Source organism: Leucopleurus acutus (assembly GCF_964270905.1).
Source record: "Leucopleurus acutus genome assembly, chromosome: 11".
Taxonomy (NCBI): domain Eukaryota; kingdom Metazoa; phylum Chordata; class Mammalia; order Artiodactyla; family Delphinidae; genus Leucopleurus; species Leucopleurus acutus.
The window spans coordinates 42182065-42205474 of NC_139152.1; the positions used below are offsets into that span (position 1 = coordinate 42182065).

The window sequence follows — 23410 nt, forward strand, 5'->3', positions numbered from 1 at the left end:
ATCCATACATCATCAGAATAATACTTTATTTAACAATCTGAAAATATGTTCTTTTGGTTTTAAGTCTTGCAAAATGAGTGGCAAATCAAAGATCTGTTCACGGGCTTCCCTGGTGGCGCAGTGGTTGAGAGTCCGCCTGCCGATGCAGGGGACACGGGTTCGTGCCCCGGTCCGGGAAGATCCCACATGCCGCGGAGCGGCTGGGCCAGTGAGCCATGGCCGCTGAGCCTGCGCGTCCGGAGCCTGTGCTCCGCAACGGGAGAGGCCACAACGGTGAGAGGCCCGCGTACCGCAAAAAAAAAAAAAAGATCTGTTCACTATTCTCTCAGTATGTGTGGTTATATGCCTGTGGGTGGATAAATGTCTATGTCTACAGATGCTTTTGCTTTTTATAGTCATTTTAGCCCCACCTCATTAGTATATGAAGTCTTATTATTCTAACAATGCTAAAACCTGAGTTAAATATTCCAAGTCTAACAGTCTCTTCTCCCAAGACTGCCTCCCTGCCTCCCCTAAGTCTGCTCCTCAGCTTCCATTAATGCTAGGTCTTTAGAGACCGCCAGCATTCATAGTTTGAGAAACCAGAAATGAATGCCGGATCTTAAGTCCCTCTGACTTATATCCTCTAGCTGAGGGGCCTTTCTGGGGAGGTGTGTGTGGGGAGGTCTTGGCAGTTCCTCTTCAGAGTTGTGCATTTTGAATGGTAGACACCTAGAAAGGAAACATGATTGCATTAGATGCTGACCTACCCTCCCACTAACCAATTAATAAGGGGGGGGGGTGTGAAAACTCCATTTTCTTGTCCTGAATTATATTTCATGTCATGCGCTGGCCTGTATGGCGGTGGGGGCAATATGAAACTGGCTGTTAGGATTATTGTAAAGACTTGTTGCAGATACTGTTCATTCTGTCATTCACCATCTCTTTATGAGGATTCGCAGAAGAGATTTCCTTTTCATCTTAGTAGCAGGAGTTGTTCTCCTAAGGAATGGGCATCATAAATTGTGTGAACTGATCAGGTTTTTCCCCTTCTTCTTGGATGTTAGTCTGGAGCCAATTTTGTGGTCCATCCTTAGGAAGTCTATTTTATAGAATGCACACTTGTACTTGCCTAGGTCATGGCTCCATTTTATTTAGTCATTTATTAGTCACTCTCACTAATACACTTCTGAGTTCCTTTACTACATTTCACGTGGGTGCCTGTATGTATTTACTTTTTGTATGCCCTTTGTAGCTCTTAACTCCTTTTTGAAGTAAATTCAGGTTTAACTAAATAAATTCTTAGGAGATAGGGCTATGGGAAGAGGTCAGGAGGTTCAAAGCCAGTTGGGAAACGGGCACAAAGGAACCACAAAGTGCGGTCACTCTTGGTTCTTCTGGCTCCCACCTGCTTGACTTTTCCCTAAGGATACTGTTCACTGCTGGGTTCCCCTCACAGCCCACAGCGAGGATGCCAGCCTGTAGCCAAGCATTTGTCCATCCGCAATCCCAGTCTCACCACCCCTCCTGTTGTCTGCATATCTGGACTCCTTACCTCTTCTTGAGGCTCGGGTGCTATGACGCTGCTCTCTTCTGGAACCGCAGAGACATGAAGCTGAAGACCTTGGTTCTACAAAAAGAAGAGTTCTGCCAGTGAGACGTGTCTCAGCCTCCCAGCCTCTCAGCTTAGAAGGGTCTTTTGTGCCTTACACATCATAAGGGTCATAGATAATACTAAAGGCAATCATACAATGTTGTTTCACTACAGCCTGAAAGCAACAGGGAAGGCTTTACTGCCATCCTCCCTCATATCAGTAAACCAAGATTTGAAGGGTGAAATGACTTGCTGGGACAGGAAGCCAGGTCTTCAGATTCCAGAGTTGTTTCCATGATTTGTGTGACATGGCATCTATACATATAGCTAGGTGAGACTCTGTAAGTGTACAAATATAGGTCTTAAAACCACGACCTATCACTTTTAGGCTAATCCTCCTCGAGAATACATGGCAGTTCTCACACTCAGATGATCCTAACCCACAGCAGTTAGGAGAGGCAAGTGGGAGGATGGTTTCCTTGGGAAAAGGTCTACGTTCTGAGATGGGAGCCCAAGGTGTGGAAAAAGCCGTGTTTAGTAACTACTAAGCCAGGGGAAGACCTTGGCACTCTAAGGTTTAGAATGAACTTTTTAAAAAAGAAATTTATTTAACACACTATAAAATTCACCCTTTTAAAGTAGAACCGATTTCTAACAGTATGACAGCCACTTGAAATTCTGTGATTTCTCCTTTCAGGAAAATTTCCTTCTTCGTACTCCCTCTGCTGATTCTAGGCCATGAACTACCTCAAAGGTAATACTATTAATACCTCCAAGAAGGTTATCAAAATCTTCATTTTCTCTCAGGTGAGTCAAATGCTGAGCAAGAACAGATTTTCTCACAGTTATCTTTTTTTTTTGCAGTACGCGGACCTCTCACTGCCGTGGCCTCTCCCGTTGCGGAGCACAGGCTCTGGATGCGCAGGCTCAGCGGCCATGGCTCACGGGCCCAGCCACTCCACGGCATGTGGGATCCTCCCGGACCGGGGCACGAACCCGTGTCCCCTGCATCGGCAGGCGGACTCTCAACCACTGCGCCACCAGGGAAGCCCCAACATTTTTTAAATTTTTTGTCACAGTTATCTTTTTATTTACCCGTTTTTATATGTGGTATGTCCATAATTCTGCTTGAGAGAAAATATGATTTATGATGCATCTGTGAGGGAGATGAACAAATCTTATAGGACACAGGCTTCAGAGGACTGATAATACTGATACACTAGGATCTAAGATGCTCTATTGCTTAATTCCATAGGAAAAAGATGTCTCCTTAGCCAGTGACCAACGCAATCCCACAGGAGAGGCTGCGAGTAAATCTCAAATATAAGGAGGTAGGCCTTCCCTGGTGGTGCAGTGGTTGAGAGTCCGCCTGCCGATGCAGGGGACACGGGTTCGTGCCCCGGTCCGGGAGGATCCCACATGCCGTGGAGCGCCTGGGCCCGTGAGCCATGGCCGCTGAGCCTGCGCGTCCGGAGCCTGTGCTCCGCAACGGGAGAGGCCACAACAGTGAGAGGACCACGTAACGCAAAAAAAAAAAATTAAAAAATAAGGAGGTAACCTCAGGGGAAGGAAGTTGTGTCCTGTACCTCATTTCCAAGGAGGACAGTGTTACTAGCCTCTTCCTCCAAATAGACAGCATTTTGGTTCCCATAATCCCTTCAGTAAAATTACTCCAAGAATGCAAACTTGTTTTATTATTCACCTGAGCCTAACATGTCATTCGACTGTTGTCTCTATACTAAAATCATATAACATATTACAATCAAATTTAAATTAATTTTGGATTTTCCATAGAGTTGAGTTGCTCTTTTCAGTGGAGAAGTGGCTATACTCTTCATCTACGCAAAGTCCCACATTTATCTTGGGCTTATTCACTATCCACATGCCTTGCATATCTCTCACTCAGTGTAGCTACCTCAGACCGGAAACCAGACAAGGGAAGGTTTTATATTATGCTCTGTTAGGACCTTCAGTACCTCACGTGAATCAAGACTGGGGGCATAATACTGTTGATGACTCAGATTTTAGTATCTCAGGGGAGTCAACTGAGATAAGTCTATTGTCCTCTTGTCTTCTACCTTCCTTGCCTTGCCAGACATCACACCCTTGTTCCCTCTGTCCATGTTAATTCCTCTCAGACAGCAGGAGGCTCCCGAGACAGCCTGGTCAACCTTCAGGTAGGCATATTCAGTAGTAGGGTGGTATGATCTGAGGGGTAACCAGACATCTCACACTCCCAGATATCCACATGGCTCATGCCCTGGCCTCCTTCATTGCCCAGATGTCACCTTCTCTGACTGCTCTGTTCAAAGCTGCAATTCAGCCCCCACTCCCTATGCCTTGCCCTGCTTAATTTTTCTCCCTAACTCATATCACCACTAAACTGTAATTTTACTTACTTATTCTGTTTCTTGTCTATCTCCCCCTCCACTAGAATGTAAGCAGCTGGAAGGCAGAGAATTTTGTGTTTTGTTCACTGTAATACCCCACTTCCTAGAAAAGTGCCTGGCACATAGTAGGGGTTTAATGAGTGATTGTGGAATGAATGAATGAATCTGGGTGCCACCTAGTCAGATGCTGCCCCATAATCCTCTCTATAATGCACCTGACAGGGAACCATATAGCCTTAGCTTTTAACATCAAGGAAGGGGAACTAGTTTTCAAGGTGGCCCAGCCCATTTTGGTTTTTGGATGTCCCTTGTGCCCCCTTTCCTCTGTATTAAAAAAAATGTTTTCCCATACCACTTCTTAGAGCTAATTGCTGAAAGTTCCTCTTATATTGATCCAAAATGTACTTAAAAAAACAAAAACACTTTACACGCAGGGCCTTTTTCTGTCCTCAGGAGTCTTACAGAACAAGTCAGATCTCTCCTCTATATGACAGACTTCCATGTAATCTGAATAGAATATGACTTGATTTTCAGATCCTTCACGGAATTGGTTGCTCTCCAGAGGGTCTGTGTCTCTATTTTAACAGAATCCTTTCTTCATCCATATTTTCACCTTTCAAAAGACCATCCCTTCTGCTTTACCTTCCCTTTGTGAGTTCCTTCTTCTAGGCTTCTCTCATCAAACAAGATATACCTTGGAAATTTGCTGATGCCATTTTGCTTGGGGTCTATTCACCATAATCACAAGTATGACAAAGTGAAGTGAGACCTTCCTCCCTCTCCCACATTAAAAAAAGGAAAGATCAGGATCCAGTTGGGAACTCCCAGAAATTGGAGCAAAAGAAATAAATTAGTAAAAATCTTCTTATATGAGAGATAAGCCCTTTGCAGCAATTACCCTGGGAGTACAGGTCGCTAAGTTAGTTGCTATGAAGATGTGCAATCCCCAGAACCAAAAAAGGTGTCCAAGAGTATCCCTGAAACTGTAATCTAATGACATAAAGTCTTATCTACTGTGGGGCAACCTGACCATAGTAAAAATAATCCACATGGAGGTTATAAAAGCGAATAAAGACTCAGCCAGACCCATTCTCACCTGACAGATCATCAAGGCTGGGGCAGTACAAAGTTCTTCTGGGTTCAGATTATCGGTGTTTTCCTTTTCTCCGACCTCAGGAGTTCTTGCCGGCTTCTCTGGTGGCTGTGGATCAGGAGAGGCCTCTAAGGAGGCCCTGGGACTTGGAGTCTCAGCCCCCAAGGAGGCCCTAGGGCTGGTGGGTGAACTCGGTTCAGAGGCTGGAGGGCTGGAGGGCATGTTCCCTAAGGAGGACCTGGGGCTGGGAGTGGCTCTGGGTGGAGGAGGCCTACCGGGCGGTGCTGACGCCCTCTGCATAGAGGCTCTCTTTGGCTGTTCAGATCCTTCGCTTGAGGTGCGGGTTCGGAGGACTACTTCTGGGAAAGGTGCGGCCTGCTCTGAAGGGATCAGAGCTCTGCCTGGTGATGGAGCTGGGGAGCAAGGGAGAATTTCCTCCTGGGACTCTCCACCCTCAACGGTGGGTGAGGGCTGGGGCTGGGAGGGGCCGTTGAAAGCTAGCAGAGGCTCTTCCTCCTCAGAGGAGCTTGCTTCAGCCTCCTCCTCTATTTCCTTGTCTGTTAAGGGCTCTTTTTTAATCTCGGAGTTGTCTTCTCCCTGGGCTGGATCAGATGCCAGCTCTTCCTCACTTGCTGAGGTGGAGTCCTTCTCACTCTTCAAGGAAAGTGCAGAGGGACTGGTAGGTGAGGTAAGAGGGCTGGAGACTGTAGATGTTCGAACTGGGGGAGAGATGACTAGAGAGCATCTGCTGCTGCTAAAAAAGGAAGGGCATTTAGATTCAGAAGAGCTAAAAACTGGAAGTAACCTAAATCCCCAAATAAATAATGATACATTCACATAATAATAAAACAGAATAAAGCAATTTAAAATGGTATTGGAAAGTCTGTATAATTTGTAGTAATGCTTATATTACAAAGTGAATTGGAAAAAGGCTATAAAATTTTATCCATATCACGATCTTGATTATCTAAAAATATATAAAGAAAAAGAAACTGGAAAAAAACTCAGCAATATATTAACAAAGTATTTTGGGGAAAAGATTCACAAGTGATATACCGTTGATCCTCATGGATTCTGTATTTGCAAATGCACTTACCCCCTGAAATTTATTTATAACCTCAAAATCAACACTCATGGTTCCTTTGCGGTCATTCACAGACATGTGCCAGCTGTGAAGAATGAGTGCCTGACCAGTACTTTCCCAGCTGAGGTCTAACAAGGCAAGCCTCTGCCTTCCTGTTTTAGCTCTCTTACTGTAAATATGTCCTGTTTGCCAGGTTTTTGGTTGTGCTTTTTGTTGGTGATTTTGCTGCTTAAAATGGCCTCCAAGTATAGTGCTAAAGTGCTGTTTGAGAAGAGAAAGTCTGTGATGTGCCTTACAGAGAAAATACACGTTAGATAAGCGTCATTCAGGCATAGTGCTGGTAGCTGTGAGTTCAACAGGAATGAATCAACAATATGTACTAAATGAGGTGTATTTAAACAAAAACACACACAAGAAAAGTTATGTATTGATCGACTGATGACAATGTTAGGACCAGGGGCTCACAGGAAACTAGCCCTGTGTTTCCCCTAGGAGCAATGGTTCGGTATTCACTAATTCAGTGCTCATGGTGGCTTAGAACAAAACTACCATGAAGGGCTTCCCCGGTGGCGCAGTGGTTGAGAGTCCGCCTGCCGATGCAGGGGACGCGGGTTCGTGCCCCGGTCCGGGAGGGTCCCGCGTGCCGCGGAGCGGCTGGGCCCGTGAGCCATGGCCGCTGAGCCTGCGCGTCCGGAGCCTGTGCTCCGCAACGGGAGAGGCCACAACAGTGAGAGGCCCGCGTACCGCAAAAAAAAAAAAAAAAAAAAAAACTACCACGAACAATGAAAACTGACTATAACATTTATCGAGTATGCTGGATACTGTGCTGAGTGCTTCTACAGCAACATCAGCTTGACTCCTACTCATCTCCTTAAGGGCCTCCCATGTACCATCCACTAACTGATTAAGCAACTCACAAATATTTACTTGACGTGTACCAACTATGTGCTGTGTCCTGGGTTCAAGAATGGGAGACGGTGACAGGAAGAGGAAGAGAAAAACGTAGTTCCAGCCCTGTGGGAGTTTCTGACATAAGCTAAGCTAAGTGATATAAGGTTCTTTCTAGCACTAGCATTCTATGGGTCAGCAGGTTTAGAAGGCCCAGGATATAGCAAGAAAAGACCAGATTTCCCTAAAAGCTTCTGGGACATCTTGGTGTAAATGATGGTAAGTTTCAGATGAATGGACACTTAGAGAGAACTCTGGTTTTCAATGCAGGGAAGAGGAGAAAAAGAGTTTGGGGAGTAAAAGGGAAGTCTATATTGGCCTGTTAGTGATTCTTTTTAACAGTCTGTAACTAACTGCTAAATGAGGAATAGAAACAACAAACTGAGACTCCCATTCTTCCTGCAAATCTCAAGCTCAGTTTCACCACCTCCTCAAAGCCTTCCCTGACCATCTATCTGCACACCGCAATTACTTAACTCTTTGAATTCCTACTGGTTTCCTCAGGCCCTTAGTATGTGCAATCTTATATTGTTCCTTGTTTCCTTAGGCACATTTTATGTCCTTCCAACTTTTTTTTAAAAATTTATTTATTTATTTTTGGCTGCGTTGGGTCTTTGTTGCTGAGCACAGGCTTTCTCTAGTTGTGGCAAGCGGGGGCCACTCTTCATTGCAGTGCACGGGCTTCTCAATGCGGTGGCTTCTCTTGCTGCAGAGCACGGGCTCTAGGCGCACGGGCTTCAGTAGTTGCAGCACGTGGGCTTCAGCAGTTGTGGCTCGCAGGCTTAGTTGCTCCATGGCACGTGGGAAGTTCCTGGACCTGGGATCGAACCCGTGTCCCCTGCATTGGCAGGCGGATTCTTAACCACTGCACCACCAGGGAAGTCCCCCTTCCAACTTTTGTAAATCACTTCAGGAGAAAGACAAGTCACCTATGTCCTTAGATGCCTAACTCTCAGCATAAAACCTTGTGTGTAGAAGGAACTTAATAAAACTTCTTAAACAAAGGCATCAGAATAAGAAAATGATCACATTCTGAGGGACCAGTGAATTGCTTACATTTACCAGCATAAAGAATGCATGAAGGCAACAGACACACCACATACACACACACAGAAAAGCAAGCCATAACAGGTTAAGAAAAGATATTTGCGGGATTTCCCTGGTGGTCCAGTGGGTAGGACTCCACGCTCCCAGTGCAGGGGACCCGGGTTCGATCCCTGGTTGGGGAATTAGATCCCACATGCATGCCACAACTAAGAAGTCCACATGCAGCAAATAAGAGCCCGCATGCCGCAACTAAAAGCCCTCATGCTGCAATGAAGATCCCACATGCCGCAACTAAGACCCGGAGCAGCTGGAATAAATAAATATTAAAAAAAAAAAAAAGAAGAAAGAAAAGATATTTGCAGTATATATCATTAAAGGATTAATATCCAGAATATACAAAAAACCCCACCTCACGTAAATCAGTTTTTTAAAAAGGGTAAACAATCCAAATGAAAAATGTGAAGGATAAACATGAAAGTCACACAAAAGGAACCTTAAAAGGCCACTAACACGAAAAGATGTTCAAGCTAACCAGCCATTGTGGAGACGTAATTAAAACTGCAAAAATTCCATTTCATACCCATTACCTTAGAAAAATTAAGTAGTCTGACAATGTCGCATGTAGCAAGAATATGGAGCAATGAGGGCTTTTATTCACTTCCGGTGAGTTGTAAATTGGAACAATCACTCTGGAGAGCAATCTGGCAATGGTAATATCTAGTAAGGCTGAAGAAACCCAAATGCACAGACCCTATGACTCAGCAATTCGACTCCCAGTATGCATCATAAAGAAACTCTTGATAATATTCACAAGGAGAAATGTGAAACGCGTTCACTGCATTATTTGTAACAGCATAAAACTATAAGACAACCCAAATGTCCACTAGCAGTTCAGAGAAATAAACTGTGAACTAGCCATACAATAGCATCCATAACAATTAAGAAAAGGAAAGATCAGAGCTGGCAACATGTAGCAACAAGGATAAGTTATCTCACAAACAATACTAAGAAAACAAAAGTAGTTGCAAAAGAACACATACAGTATAATTCTATTTAAATGAATTTTTAAACCATGCAAAATAATATTTTCTATGTGTGCATATATATGTATATAATAAAAGTAAAAAGACATGCATGGTAATGATAAATACTAAATTTAAGATAGTGGTTACACTTGGTGGGGGACAGGAAGAGAAAGTGAGTGGGGAAGGGACACTGGGAGATTTAATTATATATATAAAATAGTTGATTTCTTTTCTTTTTTTTGGCTGTACCACATGGCATACAGGATCTTAGTTCCCCGACCAGGGATCGAACCCGTGCCCCCTGCATTGGGAGTGCAGAGTCTTAACCACTGGACCGCCAGGGAAGTCCCAATAGTTGATTTCTTAAATTTGGTGATGGGTATATGACTCTTCGTTGCATTATTCTTTATACGTTTAGTTACCACTAAAATATTTTGTAAAAATACTTTATATAGGGGTGTAGCACCAACAAAAAACAATATTATGAACATGAACAGAAAGGAAAGGTCAGGATTTGGGATTGGAGGTGAGAGTGTTGAATGTGTTCACACACAGGACAACCCAAGCAGAAATGAGTGTCAGAAGTGGCTCACCTTGAGAGTCCCTTCACCACAAAGACTTTGTCGGAATGTTGCTTCTCCAGTTTGCTCATCACCTCGTACAGATTGTGGTTCAGCTGGAGTAAGCAAGAGAGAAGGAGATGCTAGCCACGTGGGAACCTGAGACTGGCATATCCCTTCTCTCCCCAAAATAAAACCTTCCTACCCTTGATAAAATTCCTTATCCCTTTTGCACTAGTGTCCAGGGTCCTGTCCCACTACCCCTTCTTCCTTTACTATGTCTAAAGTTCTGCCTCTTCCATCAGACTGGCAGCTCTCTCAAGGCTGGGTCCCTGGTATTTGATGTTGATTTGAGGTTCTAGCGTCTCTCAGGTGATCCAGGGAATGAAAACTCATTGTAATATTAACTAGGCAAATCATAATTTAGCCAAAGAAACTGTGGAGAGGAACGTGTGTGAATGTGGATGTGAATATAATTAATAATTTAACAGCAAAGAGTCTTGGAATCGCAGGACTAGAAGTGACCCTGTGAGGTCATGTTCTGTGGCTGCCCATCATTGAATAGGATTGGCCCTATTCAAGACGAACTACCTGAGAAACTGACCTGTGCCTAAACACTGCCCTCTCTGCTCCCCAGCAACAGAAGATGGAGATTTAACTTGGTTCCCCACTTCAGCTGTTCCTTCCATAAGTCTAATCTCTTTTATGCATCTAAAGTCCATTTGGACGCCATTATTCAGTTGTTAATGGAGATGGAGAGGGCCCTCTGACATTATATAAACATGTGGGTTTTTTTTTTCATTTTCTTCAGTGTATTCAAAACAAAGAAAAACTCAGTACACTAGAAATAGGGAAGAATTTCTGTTAACTTATGAAGGGTATTTACAAACATTCTAAAGCAAACATCATACCTAGAAATGAAACACTGAAAATTTTCCCCTGAAACTGGAAACAAGACAAGAATGTCCACTATCACCACTTCATTCTGCGTTTTTTGTTATTTATATTTGTGGGGGTTTTCCCATATAATTATTGATCATTTAGGTTTCTAGCTCTTACCTCACTCTGTTAGTTTGTCAGTAATTTGGTTTCCCTTTGCTAAAATCTCCTATGAAGATTTATCAATTTCTCCTTATAGGACCTTTCAGCTTTCTATACTATGTATTTTTTAACATCTTTATTGAGATATAATTCACATTTAAAATATACAATTCATGCTTTTTAAGTTAAAGATGTGCTTTAATACGTTCAACACAGTCCATCAAGTGCTATTATTTCATCATGAGAAAGAAGTAAAAATCTGTGATGCCCATATGGATATCTAATGAGGTTATGTAAATTAGAGCGACCTTCATATTCATTAGAAAAACCCTCCTAGATGTCTAAATTGGCCGGATGTTTCTCACCTTGCTCATTTCCCTGTAGAAGACGTCTCTCAAGTTGGAAATGTTTTGGAAGATGGTCACATAACAGCCAATACGACTATCAAGAGGCAAAACAACAAACACGTGAAGGTAAGTGTTGGTAAAGGAAGTCTTTGAAGTACAAGGTAGGAGCGTAAGCCAAAGCCACTGCCGGCTCCGCACAGAAAAGCACCCCACGGCCTAGGCTCAGGACGTTCTGGGATCTGCATCCGTCAGAGCCAGGCCAGGGGTACAACTGACTCTCAGGAGTGGGAAGGCCAGAGGAGACACGACCAGCCTAGGCTGACACCAAAGTACAACAGATCTCTATGAAAGAAGTTATCTGATTCAGGCTCTTTAGGTTCTGAAGTAGATATGAGAGTGCTTTGAAGAATTTTTAAAGTGCCGTATAAATATAAGGCCATACAATTATAATTATTATAGTAAGTATTCTTTCTCAGTATACAATACTTGGACTTCTATGAAGCTGTATGTACATTAATGGAATTCTAACGTAAATGAATTGGGGAAGTTTACATTTAAAGAAACTATTAAATTTCAATCCTGTTTAAATTAGGAATCACATAATTAATGTTTTAGAATACATGTAGTCATTAAAAAGGCTCCCTCATTCTTAGACTAATATAAAGTGACAATACAAAATACTCTGACTACAATTGCTTTAAAGCATATCTTTTTTCTTTCTTTTTTTTTTTTTTTTGGCTGCGTTGGGTCCCCGTTGCTGTGCACGGGCTTTCTCTAGTTGCAGCGAGCAGGAGCTACTCTTCTTTGCGGTGCGCGGGCTTCTCATTCCGGTGGTTTCTCTTGTTGTGGAGCACAGGCTGCAGGGCACGTGGGCTTCAGTAGTTGTGGCACACGGGCTCAGTAGCTGTGGCTCGCAGGCTCTAGAGCGCAGGCTCAGTAGTTGTGGCACACGGGCTTAGTTGCTCCATGGCATGTGGGATCTTCCCGGACCAGGGCTTGAACCCGTGTACCCTGCATTGGCAGGCGGATTCTTAACCACTGCACCACCAGGAAGTCCCTTAAAGCATATCTTGTACAATGAAAAGGAAATAGGATACAAATAGAGCTTCTGTTCAGATTCCTCTTCCAATGTGGAAAATTTACATCTAAAACATTTTTACCTACTGTGAAGCAGAGACATCTTCATTAATGGAAATACTCATGCCATGGTGTATCTTCTACATGAATCCGGATGTTCACTAACCAAACTTGTTTAAAACAATACACGCTTGAGCAGAAAACCAGATACTCCTAGTATGCATGATGACAGCACTTTACTTGCCAAGATCTCTCCTATCCAAGAAGCATCTTATCTTTAAACCCGGAAAAGCTGGTAGGGCAGGGATGGTTATCTCTGTATTGCAGACAAAGAAACCAGGGTCGAGAGAGAAAGGTGGCTTGCCTAATATCACACAGCAAGTTACGAGCAGGGCTGAGGCTACATCCCACTCTTGGACCAGGGCTCTTTTCATGAGGACATGTTTGGTCTGCCAGGTGGCCTGGGACTCCACTGGCCCGAGGGTCCAGCCCTTTCCTGAATCTCAATCATTACCTATTATAAAGAACAGGCAGCTCCTCTAGTAGTTCCTGGTTCAGATCTTCAAATACAACCTGGGCTTTGTTGAACTCTTCCTCTGCCTAGGTGGTAAAAGAGACAGGACAATTCCCCTCATTCCTGAACCCAAAGCTAGAGGCTGCTTCCTTTATTCTCTGCATGTTTTCAGGGACGGGGCTTACTTGGAACCATGCCTCCCCTTCCCCAGACCTATGTCCTCCCCAGCCTCAAGTCTCTGCCCATCCTTAGAGCATCAGTGTCAGAGGAGACAGGATTTCCTTCAGGACACCGGAGGCTGAATTTATCGTTTCCTAAACCCAGCTTGGCCCAGCCACTTGCCACCATTATGGGGAGAGGGAGGGCAGGGAGTTTTTACCAGGCTCTTCTTTACCTTGGCAGTCTTGGCCTCATCTTTCTTCTTGGCATTCTGTACTGCCTCCAGGTGGTGTCGGGCACTGTCATAGTCCACGAGTTTCCGGCCCCGTTTGGCAATTCTCTCCTAACCCAGAGTCAAGAGAGAGGGCCTTGATACTCACTTTTCGGTGGCCAGGATGTGGGTAACAGAGTATCAAACAGAGAAGCCAGATTCCTGTCCTAGTATCAAATTTTACTCTCTGACAGGGTTTTGTGCCAAAGGGATCTCCCTCATTATCTGGAAAGAATGGGAATTCTCAGGGGGAGAGAGAGTAGAGGGCAATCCTCCAGAGCACCTGGAAGCCTGCACTGAATTTTAATACATCCTGTGAACCCACTAGAAACTGGTTCAGCATCTGGAAGAAATGGCCTTGAGAATCCTACTAAACTGAAAGTCAGGAGTTTTGGGTTTTATTCCCAATGCTGCCGTTTATTAGCCTTGTCACCTAGGGCAAGGCACACCTCTTCTGGAGCCTCAGTAGCCTCATCTGCCCTATAGTGTTATTTTAAAGATCAAATGCTGAATATAAAGGGCTTTGAAAAGCCTAAAGCATAATACAAATAGTAAATTATTATGAGCACTGAGAGAACGTTTACTCAATCAACTACAAATTATACCAGGGAGAGGCAAACAATGTTAATGGCTTTGTCTTGTTCTCTCAACCACAGAATTTGAAAGGATCTTGGTGATTATCTAATCCAACTTCCTATTCAATACACAAAGCTTCTCTACAATATCCAAGATAAGAAGTAGTTCGACTTCTTCTTAAACAGAGAATAGAGAACTCACTATCTCACAGTATATTTCATTTCTTTTTTGGAAAGCTTTAGCTATGAGAAATTTAAGTGAGGCTTCCTTTAATTTCTTCCTATATTAATCCAAAACCAGCACAGTGCCCAACAGAGTAGACATTTAATAAATATGAGTTGAATGAATTAATGAATTCTAATTCTACTTTCTGGAACAGTTTAGAACAGGTTGAATTCCTCTTTTATCTAATAGACTTTAAAGTATTTGAAGATAATTATTATAACTCCTCCAAGTTCCCTCTTCTCTACAATAAACGTCTATAGTCCCACCAACTGTTTCTCACAACAAAATGGGATGCCCTGACCTGGATCTAATTCAAAGCCAGCCCAAATCTAGTTCACTGAAATCTAAGTCTAAATGTAACCTTCACACTACCTCTGACCCTCCTCCCTAACCTCTTGTCTAACCCTCAACTTTCAATCTTTTTCCTAACCTATCCAACTTCATTCCTAGCCATGGGGTCTAACTCTGCTTATACTTTTAACCCAACATGTTTTCTAACTTATATGGGCCACCCATAACCCATCCTTGATTCTGTAAATCGATTACCTTAATCTCGCTGAATTGGGCTACATAGTTTTCCATGGTCCTCAAAGCCTGGTCAGCTAGTTTCTCTTCATAGTCTTCCCAAAGGAGATCGTTATTCTGTGGGATAGAGGCAGAGGGGAGTGGTGAGGGCTCCACTTCTCAACAGCAACTGCATTCCAGGGAAATACCCAAATTCTTCCTGCAACAAACTTCCTTTTTGGAGCCCTGATATTTTTAGAGTATCATTTCAGATTCTGGGGAAGAGTCAGATGAAGAAACAGCCCTTCCCCAAGGAACTGCTGTATAAGAGACTGGACATGCATTCAAGGGATTAAGAACAGGAACCGATGGTCGAGAGTCTTGGACTCTAGAGCTTGAAGGATAGGGAAGTTTGGGAGCAAATAACTGCATGAAATTGGTTTTCAAAAACAACCCATTGGTTTTGTGTGGGTAAAACTTCCTAAGTTTTTAAAGAGAGGAAGAGGGTAAAAAACAGAGGAATCCACAGATTACGGAAAACTTGTTTTTAACTTCATATAATATTTTCCTGTTACAGCTTTTTCCTACCACCTGTGATCACAGCTATACAAATGAACAGTGTGAACTGGCTCTTTGTTTTCCTATTTGCTTGGACAGACAAGCTGGGGTGAGGTTGAGATGAGGGTAGAGTGAGTGTTGAAGAGCTGTAAAGCCCAGAATACTCTTACCGCTACAATGGCCTTCAGCTCCTCATGACCATCCCACTTGCTGCTGTAGATCTCCTGCAGGGTTTCTGACACTCTCTTTGAACTTTCATGCATCACTGAAAGGAGAGAACTCAGTCCTACCATCAAGTAGTTTGGTATAATCATATGGGTGACAGACAAGTCAGTGGCTCCAATCCAAAAGGACAAACTCAAAAGGTTTGGGTTATCAGTCAGAGAAGCTGGATGGGGCTGGGATAGGAAAAGTTACTCTTCCTCGGCCCACAAATATCCAGCAGTCAGGCACAGGCAAGTGATGAAAAGCCTGAGTACGGTTGTTTTTTTTTCCCATCCCCCGGACCTCTTAGTAGCTGCATAAATGCCCTCTGGATCCCCCTGTGCTCCCTGATACCCACCTTTGACTGCACTGAGGAAGTTCTTCAGGTCCTTGTATAGCTTGTGGCCTTCCGCCTGAAAGGGAGAAATGCCTTTGATGACTAAAGAGATATATTTGGAAAGATGCTCCAGAAGTCAAAGTTGAAAAGTAGGTTAAAAGCGAAATCAATCCTGGAATTTCTTCAAACATTTGCAATTGTTATATATTAGCCTCTACTCTCTTTACCAAGAAGTTGTTGGTTATCTCTTTTGGGGCAAATTTTAAGTTGGGAAATTGCTCCCATTGCACTGGCATGTCTTCTTTCCTCTGTTTGTTCTCCCTTCCAGTGAACTAGAACCTATAGTTCCTCTGTTGGAACTTGAGTCCTATGTGACACTATATATGTGATCCTCTGACTTATACCTTCCTCTCTGGGTAGAAAAACTGCTACCATTTTCTATAGACACCAGGCCCTCTTCTTCTCTGCAGCCTCACACAGGCCATTCCTCTTCTCCCATGCACTTCATTTTTTTATTTTTCCTGTATTATATGTTTTAATCAATAACACTCTTTACCAGGCCTAATTATAGGCAGGTCTTAGGAAAATTTAGGTTCACCATCATGAAACTAAATTGTGTCATCTCTAGGAAGATTTTGACCAATGTATAGGTTTTTTTTTTAATTAACTTTTATTGGAGTATACTTGATCGACAATGTTCTATTAGTTTGCACTTCATTTTTTAATAGCTCTATTAGAACTTCTGCCCACTGGTCTTAGGTTGGCCTTCTGTATTTGGAGCAGGCTAATTTCTCTTGCACACAGGTTTGAAGATGTCTTTCATGTGGCTTGCACCGAGTCCTCTTTTTCAGAGGCTTCCTCAATTGTTCCTCACGGTGTTGTCTAAAGCACATTCCCATTCTGGTCTCTCTCCTCTATGTGAACTCTAGTTTCCAGTTGGGTGAGAAGGAATTTTGAGGCCAGGCTGTTGACATTGGAGCTTGACTACAGGAGCGTGAGACTGGACTGAAAGGTGCAGCCCACATCAAGGGTACCGTACAGGGCCAGTGATCCTCAGTTCAGATGATTTGAGCTAAGATCCATTTTGCAGTACATGATAAAAATACTTGTGAACTTGTTCACTTGTTTTATTTGCTTATGCTCATTATAGGTAGGCTATTGAGCATACCAAAAGTATAAAAAATTTATGAGAGAAAAGCTGAAAATTCAGAAAATTCTATCTAATAACTTAATTTTTTAATCTGTGTAATTCTTTGAGGGAAAAATCATTATTATTTAATTTTAGCAGCAGAAAACCCAGGTCTACTTGGTCAAGTAAACAAAGGAAACTGGATTAATTATTTTATCCATCTTCTTGCCTCCACAGCTCACCTCTGAGCCAGTCCAAACTCTTGACTATACCTCAGGTTAAAAGTCCTTTTCAAGAGGCTGAATGCCAGGGCTTAAGGGACACGAAGACACAGTCTCAAGGGAATCTAAGGCGCTGTCAAAGGGGCAGGAGAAGAACTGGGATCATAAGGTGTGTTATAGCAAATGAGGATCAAGACAGCATCCTCTGATGACTGAAGGACCAGATACTTCAGAGAGGTTAGAATGCATGAAGAATCAGTAAATCACTGAACTTGGTAATTGGAGGTCACTGGTGACCTTGAGAAAGTGCTTTCAACAGCATGATAGAGACAGATTCAGTCAGTTAATAAAATTCAGAAACACTTAGCATTCACCAGGAAAGATGTCTCACTTCCTCTTTGCTTTTCATTCACAGAAAAAAAAGTTTAAACAATCTAACATGTTAAATGTACATAACAGCTTTTAAACATGGATATGGTAGGTAGGTATAACTTTGAGAGTTTTGCAAATGTGATAACCATGGTTTGAAAGAGTTTTGGGGATTATAAAAGTTAACAAGGATTTTAACTTCTTTCTTGAAAGAAAACAACATGGATCCAACTTTTTACTTCACCATGAAGATTTGGTCTCCAAAATACATGTTTGAATAACAAAAGCTGTTAAACGATCTTGCATAGTTTCTTTTTTTTTTTTTTTTTTTTTTTTTGCGGTACGCAGGCCTCTCCCTGTTGTGGCCTCTCCTCTCCCGTTGCTGAGCACAGGCTCCGGACACGCAGGCTCAGCGCACAGGCCCAGCTGCTCCGCAGCATGTGGGATCTTCCCGGGCCGGGGCACGAACCCGTGTCCCCTGCATCAGCAGGCGGACTCTCAACCACTGCGCAACCAGGGAAGCCCGATCTTGCATAATTTCTACAAATGAAATTCTTAATTTTTTTATCCCACTAGATATTATATGGCCTGAAAAATCAGATCAGTGATCAAGGCTACCACGTATGGTGGTACAGGTTGTATGTACACTGTTCAAAACTAAGGGTACTATTTATACCACAGTCCGTGTTTTAGAATCAAGTCTTTTGGTCAAAGTTCTTCTTTTCTGCTCCTGCTGTTGCCTTTGAGAGGAGAGAGAGAGAGAGAAGAGAGGGAGGAGAGAGAGAGAGAGAGAGAGAGAGAGAGAGAGAGAGAGAGAGAGAGAGAGAGAGAGAGAGAGAGATGGTGGTGGTATTGGTAGTAGAGGGTGGGGTGGTGGGATAGCACCTGTGTCATTTTATTCCTTTGACCTGAAATGTCTCCAGGCTGAATAATCCCAGCATCTTTCTTCTCTCCTGACAGATGTGGCTCTCACAGTCTTAGCTTTCCACTGGTCTGGGAGTCAAAAACTTGTTTCTACTACCAACTAGCAAGTGATTCCACTTTTCTGGCTTTAATTCCCTCATCTGTAAATACCAAGTAAGACTAGCTCTAAATGTTAATTCTAGCTCTAAATGTTATGATTTTATCACTTCTGCTCTCTAAGTCCTTGCAAAATTCTTGGCAGTACTATAAGGAGTCTGTGTTAGTTCTTCCCATCCCTTACATTGATACAAAGTCCCAGCCCTCAGTTAATGAATCACTCACTCTGGAAGTGTGTCCTAAGCACTCAGGTAGCAGAGCTACCTCCTAAGAGACTGGGGTTCTGAGGATGGAGAAGAAGTGCCTGTCCTGGGGTTCCCAACTTGCTAGAGAAAAATGGACTCAGAATCCCAAACACTCAGCAAAATAAGAGCATGACCAACCCTGAGCAAGTGCTGACAGTTCTTGATCTAATCGAGGTCCAGAAGGGAAAGATGAAGCTCGACTGTTAGATGTGATTTTGAAGGCAATGAACTGGAAGCAGCTGTCACTACCAGAAATAAGAGATTAAAGTGTTGCTTTACGAAAATAATTCTTTCCCATTGGCTTGGCCAAAAAGTATGCTCGGGTTTTTCCGTAAGATGTTATGGAAAAATCAACCCAATATGTGTTTTGAGGAAAGGGAAAGGGGGAAGCAAGCAGAGCCCTCAAAGAAAAATTACTTATGGAAATTTGATTAAGAACCTAGGCAAGTGTCAAGGCCTTGAAATCTGACTGGGATGTTTGGAAGTGTTATTTATTTATTAATAAAAAATTTACCTACAGGTGCTACCTGGTGGCACAGTGGTTAAGAATCCGCCTGCCAATGCAGGGGACATGCGTTCAATCCCTGATCCAGGAAGACCCCACATGCCGCGGAGCAACTAAGCCCGTGCGCCACAACTACTGAGCCTGTGCTCGAGAGCCCGCAAGCCACAACTACTGAACCCGTGTGCCACAACTACTGAAGCCCACGCACCTAGAGCCCACGCACCTAGAGCTCCACAACAAGAGAAGCCACTGCAGTGAGAAGCCCGCACACCGCAACGAAGAGTAGCCCCCACTTGCCACAACTAGAGAAAACCCGTGCGCAGAAAGGAAGACCCAATGCAGCCAAAAATAAATAAATTGAAAAAAAAAAAAAGTTTATCTACAAACTGGTTGCAGGTGAAAGGTAGGGCACATGACCAACTGGTCCAACTTCTGGAATTCTTCACCTTCAATTTCCTTGACCTTGTCCTTTTTCCTCCCGTTCATCTCAGACACCTAGGTCCAGCTTCAGACCTGACGTTTTTCGCTGTCTTTCTCCTTAAACTGTGAGAGCCTTGAGAACAGGCATGTTGTCTTATTCAAGTTTAAGTCCCGGCATTTAGCACAGTGCCTGGCACACAGCAGGTACTTATAAAATGTTTGTTAAATAAACTTCCCAAGCATGTTCAAACACCAATTACTATGTGTATCATTCTCTCAGGAGAAAAGTTTTTCCTTATTCCTAGCCTAACTCCATTTCATTTCTCAAATTATTTCCCTGCCCAAGTGTTGTTTAGTTGGTAGGCTCACATAGGGAATTCTGAGGGGGTTGTCCCATCTAATCCTCTTATTCTCCTTCTTGTTTTTTTTAAAATTTTTATTTTTGGCTGCGTTGGGTCTTTGCTGCTGTGCGTGGGCTTTTCTCCAGTTGCGGTGAGCGCAGGCTTCTCATTGCGGTGGCTTCTCTTGTTGAGGGGCGTGGGCTCCAGTAGTTGCGACACACGGGCTCAGTAGTTGTGGCCTGTGGGCTCTAGAGCACAGGCTCAGTAGTTGTGGAGCACAGGCTTAGTGGCTCCACGGCATGAGGGATCTTCCCGGACCAGGGCTCGAACCCATGTCCCCTGCATTGGCAGGCGGATTCTTTTTTTTTTTTTTTTGCAGTACACGGGCCTCCCACTGCTGTGGCCTCTCCCGCCACGGAGCACAGGCTCCGGATGCGCAGGCCCAGCGGCCACGGCTCACGGGCCCAGCCACTCCGCGGCACGTGGGATCCTCCCGGACCGGGGCACGAACCCGCGTCCCCTGCATCGGCAGGCAGACTCCCAACCACTGCGCCACCAGGGAAGCCCTGGCAGGCGGATTCTTAACCACTGCGCCACCAGGGAAGACCCCTCTTCTTGATGGCCCTTCCTTCATCTCCTACCCTTTCTACCCACACATCTGCCGTTGTAGGTCTATCCTATAAGGTAGAGAAAGGACTGAGGGACAGAATGGGCCAAGCGTCAGTAACCTTTCAAAGCAGGTGTCAACTTACTGATTCCTATCCTGGAGCTGGAAGTAGAACAGTAACTGGAGTTGTGAAGAGGCCCAGGGTGGCCTCCTTGTGAGGTAGAGGGGAGAAAGCACAGGGTTTAAGTTAGAATCCTAGCTCTGCAACTCTTATGGTATATTACCTTGATTATATTACTTCCCTCTCAATCAGATCCTATTTCCCTTTGATGGAGTTAGACTAGATCAGTGGTTGTTGCCAAATGCTGTTCTCAGACTAGCTGCTACATAATAAACATAGAAAGCTTAATGTAAAACACAGATTCTCTAGTTAATGATCACCTATGGTTAATACCACACAAAAAAGGAGATGACCAGATATTATGTGCCTCCAGATGGAAGACTATAATACCTATAATAACAAGTATTCCTGCCTCCAAAACAAACAAAAACAAAAATCTGAATCTCATCAAGCCTCTAAATCTAACTATTAATTTACAGAAAATACGAGACAGAGTAACATGTTAAACAATACCATGGAGATGCAATCAGCAAAATTTAGACACTGCAGGAAACTGCAGGAAAACAGCCCAGTAACATCAATAAATAAACTGCAAAAAGGAGGGATTAGAAACCTACAGATGAAGAGATTTATTAAACATGGCAACAAATTGCTGATTTAAACAAATTGTTAAAAAAATGACACAATTAGAGGAGTGTGAACACTGAATATTTTATGATATTAAAAAATTATTGCTGATTTTTAAGATATTACTTAAATTTATGTTTTAGCTGGATATTTAATCTGAAAATTCTGAAAAGATATTTGTATTAAATTAAGTGAAAAAGTCAAGTTACAGGCCTTCCCTGGTGGCGCAGAGGTTGAGAGTCTGCCTGCCGATGCAGGGGACACAGGTTCGTGACCCGGTCTGGGAAGATCCCACACGCCACGGAGCGGCTGGGCCCGTGAGCCATGGCCGCAGAGCCTGTGCTCCACAACGGGAGAGGCCACAACAGTGAGAGGCCTGCGTACCACAAAAAAAAAAATAAATAAAAAAATAAAAGTCAAGTTACAAAACCATAAGAATGGAACAGTCTCACTTGTAAACCTATTTATTTGTTGTGGATATATTTAGAGATCATACACATACATAGCAAAGTAACTGTAAGCATAAAAAAACAACAGTAGTTGTAGCATGGGAGGTGTGAAATCATTATTTTTAATTCACTTTTTCTTGATATACTTTTTTTTGTTTTTGGCCATGCGGCTTGTGGGATTTTAGTTCCCCAGCCAGGGACTGAACCCAGGCCCTGGGCTGTGAGAGCACAGCATCCTAACCACTAGATCACCAGGGAATTCCCTCTTGATATACCTTCTGATTTGTTGTAATGATTAAATGTTTTATAGAAAAATATTTTTAGGTGTGATAATGATTTTGTGGTTATAGTTTAAGTCCTTATCTTTAGAGACTGATAATGAAATTTTTATAGATAAAATGATATCTAGAATCTGCTTCATAATGATCAAGGATGGGGAAAGTGGGTAGAGACATAGATGAAACAAGATTCCCAAGAGTTGATAAATTATTGAAGTTGGGTAATGGGTACCTGTGGATTCATTATACAGGTTTTTCTATCTTAGTATACATTTGAAATCTTCCATTAAAACAAGTTTAAGATATAGATTCCCAAGTCCTACTACCAGAGATGTTGCATTATTTCTCAAATGATCCTGATACAGTCAACTACTGAATTAGATTATAGCTAATATCCTTTTAATATAATTTTTTTAAAATAAATTTATTTATTTTTTGGCTGCATTGGGTCTTCGTTGCTGCACATGGGCTTTCTCTAGTTGTGGCGAGCAGGGGCTACTCTTTGTTGCATGCGCGGGCTTCTCAATGCAGTGTCTTCTCTTATTGCAAAACATGGACCCTAGGCGCACAGGCTTCAGCAGTTGCAGCATGCGGGCTCAGTTGCTGTGGCACACGGGCTCAGTAGTTGTGGCTCGCGGGCTCTAGAAAGCAGCCTCGGTGGTTGTGGCACATGGGCTTAGTTGCTCCGCAGCATGTGGGATCTTCCCGGACCAGGGCTCGAACCCATGTCCCCCACATCAGCAGGTGGATTCTTAACCACTGCACCACCAGGGAAGTCCCTAATATAATTTTAAAGAATTATTTTCCATATAATTCTTACATCATACCGTAAAGAATCTGACTGGTCTTTGGCCCTGGTTTCTGAGAAGTAACTTATAAATCCTTGGCATTTTGTTATTCATGGTGGGCCTCTCAGATCATACCTGTGTCTATGCTGAACAAATGACTCAGGAATGGGGGCTGGTCAGGTGGGAAAGGTGAACCAAGTGATTAGAGGGTTGGGGCTTTCATACAGGTGATATCAGTATGACCTCCAGAAAGGAGGGAAGTTAGAGATTGAGGCCTATGAATGATTCACTATGTAATGAAATCACAATAAAAACTCTAGACACCGGAAGTTTAGGTGAGCTTCCCTGATTGGTAATCCTACATCAACGTGCTGGGAAGGTGACGTGTCTTGAGAACACAGAAGCTTCATGTTTGGGATCCTCCCAGACCTCCCCTTGCGTGTCTCTTCATTTGGCTGGTCCTGATTTGTACCCTTTATAATAAAACTGTAATTAAGTAGAGCACTTTGCTGAGTTCTGTGAGCCATTCTAGTGAATTACGGAAGATGAGTGGTCTGTAGGAACCCCCAAATTTGTAGCCAGTTTGTCAAAAGTGCAGGTGGCCTGGGAACTTTGGAGGTTTACAGATGGTGTCTGAAGTGAGGTAGTCTAGTGGCGGACTATGCCCTCAACCTGTGAAATTTGAACTAACTCTGGGTACTTAGTGTCAGAATTGCATTGCAACTGGATATTCATTTAAGTTAATAACTAACTCCCT

At 43.2% G+C, this 23410-nt stretch overlaps 1 protein-coding gene across 1 annotated transcript in view; it reads right to left on the reverse strand.

The window, feature by feature from the left end:
- BIN2 (bridging integrator 2) overlaps positions 1-23410 on the reverse strand; it is a 33721-nt gene continuing 10311 nt past the window's right edge. Inside the window, exons 3-12 of the mRNA XM_082850570.1 lie at positions 15555-15609; positions 15163-15257; positions 14477-14572; positions 13094-13201; positions 12700-12785; positions 11127-11202; positions 9754-9836; positions 5060-5810; positions 1535-1609; positions 1-711 (exon numbers count right to left, since the gene is read on the reverse strand). Of these exons, the coding sequence (XP_082706696.1) occupies positions 682-711; positions 1535-1609; positions 5060-5810; positions 9754-9836; positions 11127-11202; positions 12700-12785; positions 13094-13201; positions 14477-14572; positions 15163-15257; positions 15555-15609 (1455 nt within the window). The 3' untranslated portion in view covers positions 1-681. The remainder of the gene's footprint in view (positions 712-1534; positions 1610-5059; positions 5811-9753; positions 9837-11126; positions 11203-12699; positions 12786-13093; positions 13202-14476; positions 14573-15162; positions 15258-15554; positions 15610-23410) is intronic.